We start from the raw sequence: 14,750 nt of genomic DNA, 5'->3' as shown, positions 1-14,750 counted from the left end.
AGACTTTTAACCAGCATAACTAAAAATGTATCAGGATCAAATCTGTTACCCTACCTTTAATCCATTTCGAGCAATTCTGATGTATATGTGTGTATATGTGTATGTATATGGAGCCAAAATATTATATGTGGATTAGTATATGTGGGTATGTATGTATGTAAAGTTAGGTAGCCTATATAAAAGTGGAAGACTTGTCTAAATATCTGAAAATAAGCTGTAAAAAGGGATTAATGATCACTGGTCTGATTTTATGTTATTCTGTGTTATCATCATTCAGTTTAAATTCGATCTTTTAATTTACAAAGTAGCTGATATTGCCATCACTTCTAGTTGACTTCCGAGTCGCTCTCATTCCAAAATGGCGGATTCGTAGGGCTGCTGCTGTGCGCTGGTGTTGCAATGGAATGTTCTATTGGCTTTCACTTCTTGTCAATATAAGTTCTTTGTGAAAGCGCACTGAAGGACCAATTAGGAGAAGAAATGGTTGAATAAAATTATTCTTTTTTGTGCACAAAAGTGTCGCTTCATAATATTATTATTGAAAGACTGATGGCACATTGATCTTTTTGTTGCCGTCTTTCATTCTTTTCTGGGAAACAGATTGTGACCCTACTTAAAGTCAATGGGACAGACAAAAGCCTCCTGGTTTTTATCAGAAATATCAAAAAATGTGTTCTGAAGACAATCGGAGCACTAGGTGGATTAGAACGACACAATGGTGATTTATGATAAAATTATCATTTTGGGGTGAACTATCCCTTTAAATTTAAATGACTTTTGTTTTGACAACCATGTTCTCTGAACGATCGTATAAGCGCTTCAATTCTTTGCCATTTGGGTGAATTTTTGTGAGAAACGCAGAAGGAAATTGTGTAATTGTTTCCTCTTTTCACAATATATTGTTCATCTCATTAAATGGTTATAAGGTTTGTGTGTATCACCTGAAGAGTAATGAATATGTGCTTTATTGTCGTTTAGTTATGATTTTGGTTAATTGTTTGGTTACTTTTGCTGAATGTTTTTGTGTTTGCTTTTAGTTAAATTCTTACAGGGTTTTAATGAGTGTCAACAAAATAAACATTTATGGAAACATCAGTTAAAGTGTACTGGCCATCAATTCAGTGGGTGTAGCAACAATATGTTTGTTTAAAAGATAAATATTTATAGAATATAGGGTACATATTAGTTGATACATTTAATAAAGCACTATACACAGCTTTTATTACATTCATTAGAACATGTTATGTATATTGTAAATAGGTTTGAGTTTGTTACATTCAAGTATTAACATTGTTATGTTACATGTGCACAATTTAAATTACAGATTGATAATACATTTTACACTACTTATCTGTAATTGCATTAAAAGTATGCTGCTCACATACTGCTCAGAGACACAGCGAGTGAGCAGGGAAGCGTGGATGAGTGAGTGTATCTCTGGGTGTGTGTGACTATTTATGTCCTTTTCTACTCTGTTAAAGGAAAAATAAATCCAGTTTAGTACAGATCTGCTCATATGTGTCGGTGTGTATCTGGGAGTCCGGGGGATGTCATTTGAAGTCTGCTACACCAGCATGTGTTTTCTTCTGGATTCCCCCACATGCAGTCCAAAGATATACAGATTACTGAAGGTAAACTACTGAAATACTGAATTAAAAATGCTCCATGATTTCTAAGTGGGAGAACTTACAACAATAGAGTGACCGACCAACTAACAAGACATTGGATGATAGTCATCTGAGTTTGTCACTGTCACGCAGGCTTTACACAACTTCAGATTCCTGAACTTATCTGCCAAAGCATGCAGCAGGCTCGGGAGCAGACATTTCATGTAAACAAGATTATATCGCACCCTGATCCAGATACGGAAAGTCTGACTTTTCAAAGTCACGTGTTCTCCATTATACAAGCGACATCTGCTTAAGATGCACGATTAATATGATGAGCTTTTCAAATTCAACACGTTATAAAAAAGGATAGATTGAATCTTTTAGCAATGTTATTTAATTGTTCTCATTTATAAATCACTTCATGGCTTAGGACCAAAATACATTACAGACATGCTAATTGAATATAACAGATTACTCAGATCATTAGGATCAGGTCAGTTATGTTCAGACTGCATGATTTTCAAACTAGTCAGGTCACAGATGTTTTCACACTGCGTGACTAGCGTTCAGTCGCTGCTGTTTTAGACTGCATGATGGATTGGCGACAGGGGTTTTCACACTGCATGACTTTACCGTAGGAAGAATCACTGTCCCGGTCCGCAACTACGTCTCACAACCAAATGCACGCGAGAAGTGACGCGTGCAAGACCGGAGTTCTCACGTAAGACTGGGATTATTATAAAAAATTTTAGTCCGCAAGAAGTTTATCATACAAATTGAATGTGCGCTCATTTGCAGCAGAAAGAAGTAGGCCTAGACATAAAGATTATGAAGGAGGAAATGGTTCTAGAGACTCAATTTATTTAAGCTACATTTAAACAAAAAAGATTAGTAAAGTAAAATAAAATTTAACATTTTGTTTAAATGTAGCTTAAATAAATTGATTGCAACCACTTACCTTTAAAAAATTTAGTAAATTCAATGAATAATTTTTTAGGTTGCTGTTATAAACAAACAAAACAGAATTTATCTTTTTTTAAGAGACTTTAGGAGCATCAAGTTGGATTACAATCATTGATTTCAAACTTTAACATGAATATTAAAGATATCAAGATTATATTTTCACAGAATATTTTACATAAGGGTGATATTATGTAGGGTGATTTTATGTACAAAAATAGCTTTAGCTGGGATTACAAATTAAGTGTCATAAAAAGTTCACAATAACCTTCCACCAAAAAATGTGTTCTTGGCCAATCGGGCAATCACAGCGTTACTGATCAACGTTTCTACTATTGACATGTATTGCCTTTTCGTGCAGTGCATGAACGCACAATGATCTCAGATAATTAAAGCAGGGGTGTTCAAAGAACCGAATAAGCGAGATCATATTTGTGAGATCTGATCATCTCTTATGTCTCATTTGATCTCGGATATATTAAGCAACGTATGAAAAACGGGCCCCCAATCTGTGAAAACCCAGCTATAGTTATTTTTTGGTGATTTAGCTTTAACAAACATGCCTTACTAAAAACATTACTTGTGTGCATTTTTATAGGCAAAACAAAGGGCACTGATGTATTTTAAGATATGTCAGTGCCAGTGATGCATGGGTCAATGTATAAACAACCCACACCCGACTGACATTTTTAACTAGGGTGGCCATTCGTGCCAGTTCCGCCGGACACGTCCCGAATATGTTATCGGGTTCGTTCTCCGGAAGTCGCGTTGCGCGACCGCATACGTCATCGAGGTTCTCACATTTCAGTTAAAATACATTAGAATATTAATATTTATTTCTTTTAAGACATACAATCATTGTAGTTTCATTCTTGTAACGGTTGCTTTTCTGAAATTAAACCCGAAATATTAAACCTTGATGACGTATGCGGTCGACCAACGCGACTTCCGGACAACGAACCCGAAAACATGTTCGGGACGTGTCTGGCGGAACTGGCACGAATGGCCACCCTATTTTCAACTAACCCGCCCACAATTTGGACCGCAAAAAAATATTGTACCCAACCCACTTCCTGGGCCGCATTTTTTAAAAGTAGTAATTAGTTCATTGGCATCTTTATTCCAAACAACCTGACCGACCGCGACTCGTAATCATTTTGGATCAACCCGCGCATCACAGTGCAAGTTGTTTCAGTTTGGACAGCTCTTACATTTATTTTTGACTAGACTAATCCCTGTCTGTGAAACCGTTAGGCCATGTTAAAGCTCCCGTTCTGTCTGTGATTTTGAAGCTTTGATTATGTTTATAGTGGGCAATATGCAACCCTATATCACGACATTGCGTGACTATTTCACGCATGGACCAGCGTGACAATGTCACGCTTTGCCGCGTTTGAGCGTGTGCATGTCACGCTTTCTGTTTGTGTCGCTGTCACGTATTGGTTACTCAACTTTTTTGTCCTATTTTCAAACCATTGTCGCTTCGGTTTAGGGTTAGATTTGGTGCTTGTGTTATATGTCACTTTAAGTATTTGTCACTTTAAGTATTGGTTTATAAAATAAAAAGATACAATACTTATTCTTTTATATTTTCTAAACTTTAACCAATTGTCACCTGACGTTGGGGTTAGAGTTTGTTTAGGTAAGGGTGTCATTTTATGTAAATCTAACCCTAAACCGAAGCGACAATGGTAAGAAATTAGGACAAAAAAGTTGAGTAACCAATACGTGACAGCGACACAAACAGAAAGCGTGACATGCTCACGCTCAAACGCGGCAAAGCGTGACATTGTCACGCTGGTCCATGCGTGAAATAGTCACGCAATTTCGTGATACTGGGTTGCAATATAACATGTGTTCATGTTTCACGTGTAAAAAACACGGTATTTTTCACACAATTTACTTATCTGTATAGCGCTGTTTTCACTGTCCTCAAAACAGGCGGATGTCTTCCTTGTTATGTGAAGTCCCTCCTTCAGAAATACGTAACGAGTTCTGATTGTGTAGTTTGTTTAGTGTGCTGTGATTCGATAGCAGCTTAGCTTAGCAGAGCCGTTTGAGCCAAAGCTGGTGACTGACGTATTCCTGTGGGCGGAGTTTAGTCAACGAACTGTTTTACGTCATTAAAGCAGGAAATAGAGGGCTGTAGTCCAAACCGGCCGTTCGTTGTAGGCTTTTGAAGAGGAATTCTATTGAAGAAAATATATCGCCTGGCAGTGAACTATGAGCTTTATCATTTTACAGGTATTATTTATGCTATTATAGCAACATTACACACTAACTAGGGTTTAAAAAATGGTATCAGGAAGAACGTGACGTTTAAAGAATGTAATCAATAAATGAAACCAAACATTGATGCTCCAATTTTCAAAATTAGATTATGAGACTTGGATTTCACAGATAGGGTCACATATAATTCTGTGGCTAAGCTGAGCGTTCATCATTACTTTAAAGGGGTGATAAATTGGATGTTTTTGTGTTTTATTTTGTTTTCCGATGTCTACTTATGATGTTGGTGTGGTTTTTACATTAAAACAAAATCAAAAGCAATAAGTAATAGGCTATTTCGTACCCTGGTTTTGAGGCTGGCTTGAGAAATGATTTGTTTTGATGCATTGAAGACCTGGACGTAAACGCCCACTGCTATGATTGGATAGCTTGGTTCCCTGTCATTACATGTGGGGAATTGTTTTGAAAACCTTAGATGTGAAAAATAGAAGCCAAACACATATATGTTTGAGCCACAAAAGCTTCTGGGTGCTAGAGATGATACACATATATGAAACAAATCTTCAGACCCGACTTGATTAAATTACGGTAAACAACACAGTAAGCGCCCATCGGAATCTACGTTGCAGCTGGCAAGTCCTTATCACTAACTTTGTATGTTTCTAATGTTATATTACAGTTATATTATGTTGAGTGTTGGACAATTATTGTGCGTTCAGTGTTTTAAAGGGGGGGTTTAATGGTATTTCAAGCATTCTGACTTATTAACTTATTATAGAGTTATTATAGAGTTGTTTCATGCTAAATGTAGGCAAAGTGTCAAAACCGCAGTTGGGTGTGTTTCAGAGTATTTCTGTGCCGAATGCACTTCGCCAGGGTTCGTACAAGTTTCGGCAAGTTTTTTTTCGATTACAGTTCTAACTGACGTTTCAGGGGTTTTCGATACGTATCACTTCTTTATATGGGCTTCCGCCGGAAAACTTCCCCCGGAAAACCCCGCCCAGCCGTCAGTCAGCGGGAGACGCTAGAGCTTGCTAACAGCTTATCACGCCACTCAGCTTTGTTTAATTTCAAAAGTCAACAATGGCACAAGAAGAAGTGTGTTTTTGGATGTAAGGAGAAGACATCCAGCCTTATGGAAACAATGGATATAGTTTATTATCCGAATTAGCAGCGGAGTTTTGCGTGTGTGTTTGATGCTGTGGATTTTCAAAACCGGGTCATGACGAGTTACACGTGGTAAGTAAGACTTCTGTCTTATGTTGGAAATAGGCGTGTGTATATTATATAAATGACACGAACATGTAGTGAATCATAAGTTAAAACAGTGTTGTATAGTGTTGCATGACTCGTACTTGCTCCTCCTGCGGTAGTAACTCCTCCTTCTTCATTTTTTCGTACGTTATCGGAAAGATTCGGTAAAGCTAATCTTTCTTCTATAAATCTGATTAAACTAAAGACTCTTCAGAGATATAAAGGATGTCATACTACTCTATAGGTACTTCAGATTAACATCAGAAATGCAGAAACAGCGTGTGTTACGTGAGCTTTAAGTAAATTAAAACAGTCAAACATAAGCGTTTATACACGGATGTTACACACAATCGGGACATATCAAGCGATCACTAACAAAGCAATAGTGACACATAGTACTAAAATGTTTTACTAAAGCTACAAAAGCAGTCGTTGCCATTCTACTTTTGTTAAAATCTTTTCTACGTCATAGATTCGTACATTCCAGAATCTGGTGTTTTCTGGGCTTGGTGCCAAAAACTATTATATTTCAATAACAAGGACGTTTTCAGCTCTGAAACTTGCAGGATGTTCATTTAAGAATGATGACCTCTTATATAACAAAAATGAAGTTAAAGTTTATGCTTTGATTCATCACTCCTTTAAACCGAGCTGGAGTGCGTTTCCCGAACAACGACGTAACTCGCTGCTGAACCAACATAGTACGATGGATAGTTGGAGAAACTAACTACCTTGTCACGACTGTTTCCCAAAAGCATAGTAACTTTGTCGCACATTCGTTGTTTGAACCATTAGTTTAACAACATAGTTGATGATTTCACGTGGGAGGTGGAGTACTAATTAATCTGTGCAAATCGATTTAATGTCAGATTACTTCTGTAAATAACATATATTGCATTGGAAAACTGATTTTGTTATCGTGATTTAGTTATCTGTTGTTTATTTTCAAGATTTTTTATTCATGCGCAAGTTTCCTCTTACGTCACTCCTCCCATGGATTCCCCAGGGTCTTAAAGCTCATAGTTTTTAAATGTAGGGCTTTAAATGCATCATCACTCCTGACTACTCCACCTCTCGTTCAAACTTCCATCAATATTACTGCGCCTAAGGTCGAAGTGCTGTAAACTAAGTGCTCTTCTCCCATACATAGTTTCCTTTCAATATAGTTTACTTCGCATTGTGTCAGTTGGGGGGAAAACTCCTGTTTACTCTATGACTGAAGCCTATTGGTTAATGTCGGTAAAAATTACTAAGACTAATTTGTGTTCGAACCCGCGAAAGGGCGGGCTTACGCTCTATATATGCGAGTAGAACACTATTTTGCTTATCTTATTTCTCCTTCAGTGCGACCCTCTCGCTACTCCGAATTTTCAACAATTTTCAACAAGGCAGTTCAACATTACAAACATGGATTCAAAGCTCCATCAAGCCAGCAGGTAAATCATATTGAATATTTAGCAGATTGTCGCACTTTAATTCGTGTTATTTCCCATTATAATCACTTGTCTAAGTTGATGCTAGTAATATATATATAACACATCATATTTATAATACTTTATTAAAACCATAATAATAGAACCACCCCCTTAGTGCCCTTTTTGGTTTGGGCCACTGCCCCATCTAGCATTTTCATTTTTTAAATGACTGTTCTCATTACAAATATATTCCAAAGAAAAGTGAATGGTTTATAAATAATTTTGGCATTAAGGTATAATTTTGTTAAGGTTTCATGCAAAGGAAGTAAAATTAAGGCTTTTCAACCTATGGCCAGTGGGTTTTGTACAGATGTAAATTTGTGTGTCTAGTATGTACATTATGAGTGTGACTTATGAAATGTAGTTTTTACAGAGCTGTGTGTTTCACTACTTTTCTTGCTAATTAATTAGTTTGTGTAGTTCATTTTAAGGTTTAAAAAAATTATCCGGCCCTCTCATTGTGCCGTTACATACCATCCGGCTCTCAGCCTAAAATGAGTTTGACACCCCTGATCTAAGCCCTGCAGCGGAATCTAGTCCCAGCGTCTTCCCCTGCCGCTTTCTGGCTGAGAACCGAAGATAAGCCTTCGCTTGCCATGGTACGAGCCCTGTACTGCGGACACATGCCTGAAGCGGTCTCCCCTGCGGCCATCCGGTAAAAACAATATTCTGAATATAAAGCTTTAAGAGCTAAAAGAGCAAGTTGTAATAGCGTCCAATCACAGCGGCTCAAGTGAGCGCCTGTGCCCCTATGAATTTCCCTCCAAGTGCGTCGCCAGCTTGGGACCTCCCACGCCGAGACCGCTCACACGATGCTTGGCTGTTCTATCTGTGTTACGTGCTCCCCCTGCTGTTCCTCTCTCGCTGAAATGAGCAAGCGGCGGAGCCGTGAAACTAAGATAGATGCATAAGACAAGCATACACGGGCTGGTTCTGCCCCTGTGTTCTGTCTCTTTGTCACAACGCAGCCATTCATGCTCTACACTCGAGAGTCCCTCGCTCCTCCCACGCTCAGTGGCGAGGTCTCTTTCAGCGGCTCAGTAGAGCTAGCGCATGGTTTTACGTCGCCCAACACTTCTCCGAGCGCGTCGTTAGTCTGGGTCCACCCACGCTGAGGCCGCTTATGAGAATCCTGGAAGCTCACTGTGCGGGCGCCTCCCTGACGTCGCTGAAACGGACCAAGGGACTGAGCCGCATGGACTTGTTGCCACTATAGTGCAGCCACTTTGTGCTCAGCGATCACAGATCCTAACACTCCTCCCCTTCCTGAAGAGGTGCAATCTCATTTGTCTGTTTGATAGGGCGAGAACACCGTTATCGGATCATTAAGAACACTTTATTATAGAGCGATGACCAGCCGGCTGCGTTTGTCAGATTTTACAGCTAAGACATCCCAAGACATCCCTGCCCTACATGCGCAGGTTCTGTCAGCTTAAAGTCATACACACGCATCACAGTGCACTCGCTGATTCCACCTGTATGCCACTATTGTATTACTCGTCACGGTGCGTTTAAGCTAACTCACCGTCATACTTTCTATTTACATGTACACCGTTACATTATACACCGTGGTTTCTAAGTCCAGACTCAAATCCAGGGGGGACCAGGCCTTTTCTGTAGTTGGCCCAAGACTATGGAACGCTCTGCCTTAATGTTTTAAGTCTCTTCTTAATACCCACTTTTATTCCTTGGCTTTTAATACTGCGTGAGTTATGTGGTCCTGTGTCTTTCATTATTTTGTTTTTATTTATTTATTTTAAATGATTGTGGTTTTGTACTTGTGTGCCTTTCTATTGTCTTTTGTACAGCACTTTGGAGACTGTTCTTGTTGGCAAAATGTGCTATAGAAATAATGTTGATTGATTGATTGATGTACACACATGCGGCGCGCTCTGGGAACTCACCGGCTTGTATATTACCACATGATGCATTGCGGTGCGTCAAAGGCTTCACCCGTATGCATGTCATTATGGTGCTTTTACTCAGCCGTGTATAGACTGATAATCGGGCCCCATTTGGGTCTCTCCAGTAAGGCACTTTAAACCGTTGTATATGCACGGCATGATGGGATGATGTTCCCCCATAGCATCAGTAACTGATGCAATGCGGAATGAAACGTATTGAAGGGGAACGTTTAGGTTACTCACATAACCCTGATTCCCTGAAATAAAGAAAACAAGCATTGCGTAGCTGGCCGTGCTATGAATGCCGTCGCAGCGAGCTTTATTCGGCTTCGCGCTTCAGTCGAATAAGGTAACCGAAAGAGTGTTCTACCTGCATATATAAAGTGTAAGCCCGCCCTTTCGCGGGTTCGAACACCATTGGTCTGTAATTTTTACAGACTTTAATCAATAGGCTTCAGTCATGGAGTAAACAGAAGTTTCCCCCCATAGCATCAGCAACTGACGCAATGCTTGTTCCCGTTATTTCAGGGAACCATACATACTAAAAGTTCTAATTTTTTTATTTTGTGCCCCCATACTTACTTGTGTAACTACTCATGTAACTTTTATCTTTAAACAGGGAAAACATGGAAGTGTTTGGTGGCTTCTAAATTCATCCCTGTTTGGATCCTAAGGAATGAATGGGGCTAGGCTAAATGCTAACACATTCACAATGCGCTGTATAAATATTAAGTGCACAAATTGAAAAAGATAGGTATGTATTAAATCATCTAGGTTGAGGTAAGAACATAGTACAATATTGAAAAACGGTGGTGTTTTCCTTTAAGAACTTGTCATTGACAAGCAGTCGTGTGCATGTTGGTGAGCACTACAAGCCTGTTTAATGTTTGCGATGACTGTTTTTTGATAATGGTTTAAAAATAGGAAAACCAATAGGAGTAACCAATACGTGATAATCACACGAAAACAGGAATTCGTAATACGATCACGAAAAAAACACGAAATTTCGTGATAATAGCACGAAAAAAAGAATTTAAAAAAAATTACGTGACTATTTCACGAAACTTTGTGAGACTGGGTAGCTATATAGTCAATAATTAATTTTTATACAGAATATTATATGGTCTTAAATTGAATTAAGCTAAACCAACAGATAATGTGCAGGGTACACATATGGTTTGGTTTATTTTAAGTGTGACAGTTCCTCTATTAGCACCAATCAATTACAAATTATCACTTGATGCTTCTCTTTCTCAGTTGATGGACTGAATTAAATCTGAAGTTATATACATTTTACAGAGACCAATCATTAGACTTTTAGACTATTTTTTAGATTGTAATAATTTAATAACCACTCCACCCTTACAAAAAATTAACCAAAATGTGTGCCAATGACCAGGCAACAATACACCCCAACGGGGGTATTTTTTCCTTTACTCCTATCAAAATAAACTTTACACAATGAAAAAAAACCTTTAAAGACAGAGACTTAAACAGCAGAGAGAAGACGGATTGCATTGAAATGTTTCGTTTTAGATATACAGTAACCAATAAACGCCGTGCATGAACTCGGTTAAGCAGCTGTGCACGCGCGCTGCCGGGGGATGCCCGTCTCGTTTTCAAGTTCAAGGCGGCAGTCCAGTCCAACATCAAATCTGAAGTTATATACATTTTACAGAGACCAATCATTAGACTTTTAGACTATTTTTTTAGATTGTAATAATTTAATAACCACTCCACCCTTACAAAAATTAACCAAAATGTGTGCCAATGACCAGGCAACAATACGCCCCAACGGGGGTATTTTTTCCTTTACTCGTATCAAAATAAACTTTACACAATGAAAAAAAAAACCCTTTAAAGACAGAGACTTAACCCTATAACTGTCACTGTCCCACAGGTGGGACGTTTGGCATTACATATTTAAAATAATAATTACATAGTCTAAACCTACACCAATCTTGACAAAGTATATACCGTTGGAAAGCTCTAAAAATGTAGTTTCAATATATCAACACCATTTTGAAAAAAAAAGTATGTAGTAGGAGTCATTTTTTAAAATGTCGCAGACCAACAGTTGGGCCCAAAATGTTATTACATATTTATTTGTAAATATCCCATTAACCTGAAATAACCTCGACAAACTATATATTGTTGGAAAGCTCAGGGAATGTAGTTTTCATATTTCAAGGCTATTTGATGATAGAATTTGTATAGGGACAGTTATTTTGTTAAATGTCACTCACCCCATAGGAATACATATACATGATTATAAATTTATAACACTAATACCCTATAAACTTGAAATAATCTTGACAAACTATATATTGTTGGAAAGCTCTAGGAATGTAGTTTTCATATTTCAAGGCCATTTGATGATGGACATTTATTAGGGACAGTCATTTTGTTATTTGTCACTGACCCAGGAGGAGTCCATATGAACTCGTATATATTCATAATTCTAATATTCTTCAAAATGAATATATGAATCTTCAAAAATCTTGACAAACTATATATCGTTGGAAAGCTCTAAGAATGTAGTTTTCATATTTCAAAACCTTTTTGCATTAAACACAATGCAGAGACAGTAATTTATCAACTTTTGACAAGATATTGCAACTAACCGTTGACACCTAGTGGCCTTGGTTGGTAAAACCACTAAAAGTGTGACAGAAACTTCATTTTTTGTTATTTTCACCTAAAATTTGGTTCAGAACTAGTTGAGACTTGTGTCTTTATTGGTGTGGTGTTTTGAGAGTAAAATATTTTAATTTTTATATACATTTGATTAGAGAGTATATACTTTATTGCATTATTTTAATTATTGAAAATAAATTTAAACGGGTATAACTTTTTTGTCATTTAATATTTACAACTTCAAACACCTCAGTGTAAAACTATAAATTGTCTTCTTAAAAAAGAGACCAAGATTTTGCTTCTAAACCAAAGAATGCCAGAGTTATAGTCATTTTAACGTGCAGATCACCTTTTCACCCCCCCACTCAAAAGGGGCAGTGGCAGTTATAGGGTTAAACAGCAGAGAAGACGGATTGCATTGAAATGTTTCGTTTTAGATATACAGTAACCAATAAACGCCGTGCATGAACTCGGTTAAGCAGCTGTGCACGCGCGCTGCCGGGGGATGCCCGTCTCGTTTTCAAGTTCAAGGCGGCAGTCCAGTCCAACATCAAATCTGAAGTTATATACATTTTACAGAGACCAATCATTAGACTTTTAGACTATTTTTTAGATTGTAATAATTTAATAACCACTCCACCCTTACAAAAATTTACCAAAATGTGTGCCAATGACCAGGCAACAATACGCCCCAACGGGGGTATTTTTTCCTTTACTCGTATCAAAATAAACTTAACACAATGAAAAAAAAAACCTTTAAAGACAGAGACTTAAACAGCAGAGAAGACGGATTACATTGAAATGTTTCGTTTTAGATATACAGTAACCAATAAACGCCGTGCATGAACTCGGTTAAGCAGCTGTGCACGCGCGCTGCCGGTGGATGCCCGTCACGTTTTCAAGTTCAAGGCGGCAGTCCAGTCCAACTAATAATCATCCAATAGCTTATAAAGATCACTTCATGAATAAAAACACGGCGTAGGGTTTTGTTGTAAATACAGTGCAAGCAGAAAAATAAATGCCGATATTCAGTCCACAAAAAGACAGTTCACTTCCACGGTGAAATATGTAGTATTAGCAATGTACATTATAATATTCTTTATATTTGTTTGACCAATGTGCTGCCCTGCCGCACTTCGAAATAATCACGGCGATTAACACGAAGTGCCAACCCAGACACCCATCTGTCTCCGCTACTGCTACACTGCTGTACCAGTGACAGCTTTACATTCATTTCAGACAGTGCAGAATGAGTGTTATCTAAATTCCAATACGCAAATGTGTTAGCAATTAGAGACTTGCAACTATAGATTTTTTTGCATAAATATAAATGTTGTGAATTCTTAAAACTGAAACTGAATCCCGTTTCTGCTATAGTTTTAGGGGACAATTAAAAGAGGACAAAATGTCATGCATTTAGGCAACTATACCAAAGACCATTGATATGTTTTGTTTTATCTATTTTGACAGATCATGGGGTAATAGATTGCTCCCCGAGCCCGGGGTAGCCTATACTTTTCTTTCCGCGTCCGGCTCGCTCAAACGTCCGCGCAGCTTTAAGAGCTAGACCGTGTGTTATCGGATGCTTTGAATAATGACGTTTAGAAATCTAGTTATTCTTCACAAAATTAATTGGTTAGGATAAGTTAAATTACGTACCTTTTACTGGTATGGTGATGAATAAACATGAAATAAAAACATTCACTGAGACGCAGAGTGAAACCATGATTGTGTCTTTAACATCAAAAAGATGAAGGTAGTAGATTCCGCTGAAGTAGTACAGTAACCACACGCACTCATGAGAATGTGTGTGTGTGTGTGTGTGTGTGTGTGTGTGTGTGTGTGTGTGTGTGTGTGTGTGTGTGTGTGTGTGTGTGTGTGTGTGTGTGTGTGTGTGTGTGTGTGTGTGTGTGTGAGAGAGAGAGAGAGAGAGAGACAGAGAGAGAGACAGAGAGAGAGAGAGAGAGAGAGCGAGAGAGAGAGAGAGAATACATGATGTATGGATCCTTTAAAACAATTTCATATCATATGCGGAGTGGTTTTAATGTGATGAAAGCATAACTGCAGTTTATTTATTTATTTATGTAGGTGAGACCGGGGCTGGTTGTCTCACGAGTTGGTTGTCACACTGCTTGTTCCAGACATACTACATGGCGCTGTGATACAATTTTGATATCAATCTGTTAGCCTTTGATAGCTTACTCATTTGCACTTGTAATTTTGCTGAGCAGACACAAAACACTGATGTTAGGAGACAATTTTTAATTTTTATGGGTCAGAGTAAATTTTCATGTTGGATTGTTTTTGTGTTGAGATCTTGTAGGCCTATATTAGTAATTCAAAAATAAAACACTCAATTATGAATGATAAATGATTGCAGAAATATTTTTTTTTTGGATCTCTAGAACTGAATTTTTTAAAGTTTAAACACAGTCTGCATTCCACAGACTTTTCTAACAATTTAACACAGAAATAACAAAAATCCACACCATTATAAAATAAGTTATTTGGCAAATGGTTACTTTAGTAAATAACATATGTACATTTCATTCTTTACTAACCATTTAGTGAATAATATTAATAATAACTTAATAACCAAGATACCAAACCCTCTATGCACCCTCTCCCCCGGTAAATACTACACAGTCTGAGTTAAAGCTTTGTAATGTCATTAAATTAGA

The 14,750-nt window shown here is 37.8% G+C and overlaps 1 protein-coding gene across 1 annotated transcript in view; it reads right to left on the bottom strand.

The window, feature by feature from the left end:
* Positions 1-13,978, bottom strand: part of LOC129451764 (nectin-3-like protein) — a 45,923-nt gene extending 31,945 nt beyond the window's left edge. Inside the window, exon 1 of the mRNA XM_055215199.2 lies at positions 13,729-13,978. Coding sequence (XP_055071174.1) covers positions 13,729-13,795 — 67 coding nt within the window. The 5' untranslated portion in view covers positions 13,796-13,978. The remainder of the gene's footprint in view (positions 1-13,728) is intronic.
* Between the last annotated feature and the right edge of the window lie 772 nt (positions 13,979-14,750).

The sequence above is a fragment of the Misgurnus anguillicaudatus genome, chromosome 17 (genome assembly GCF_027580225.2).
Source record: "Misgurnus anguillicaudatus chromosome 17, ASM2758022v2, whole genome shotgun sequence".
NCBI lineage: Eukaryota > Metazoa > Chordata > Actinopteri > Cypriniformes > Cobitidae > Misgurnus > Misgurnus anguillicaudatus.
The sequence above is the reverse complement of the archived record's forward strand: the minus strand, read 5'-3'. Positions and strand labels throughout refer to the sequence as shown.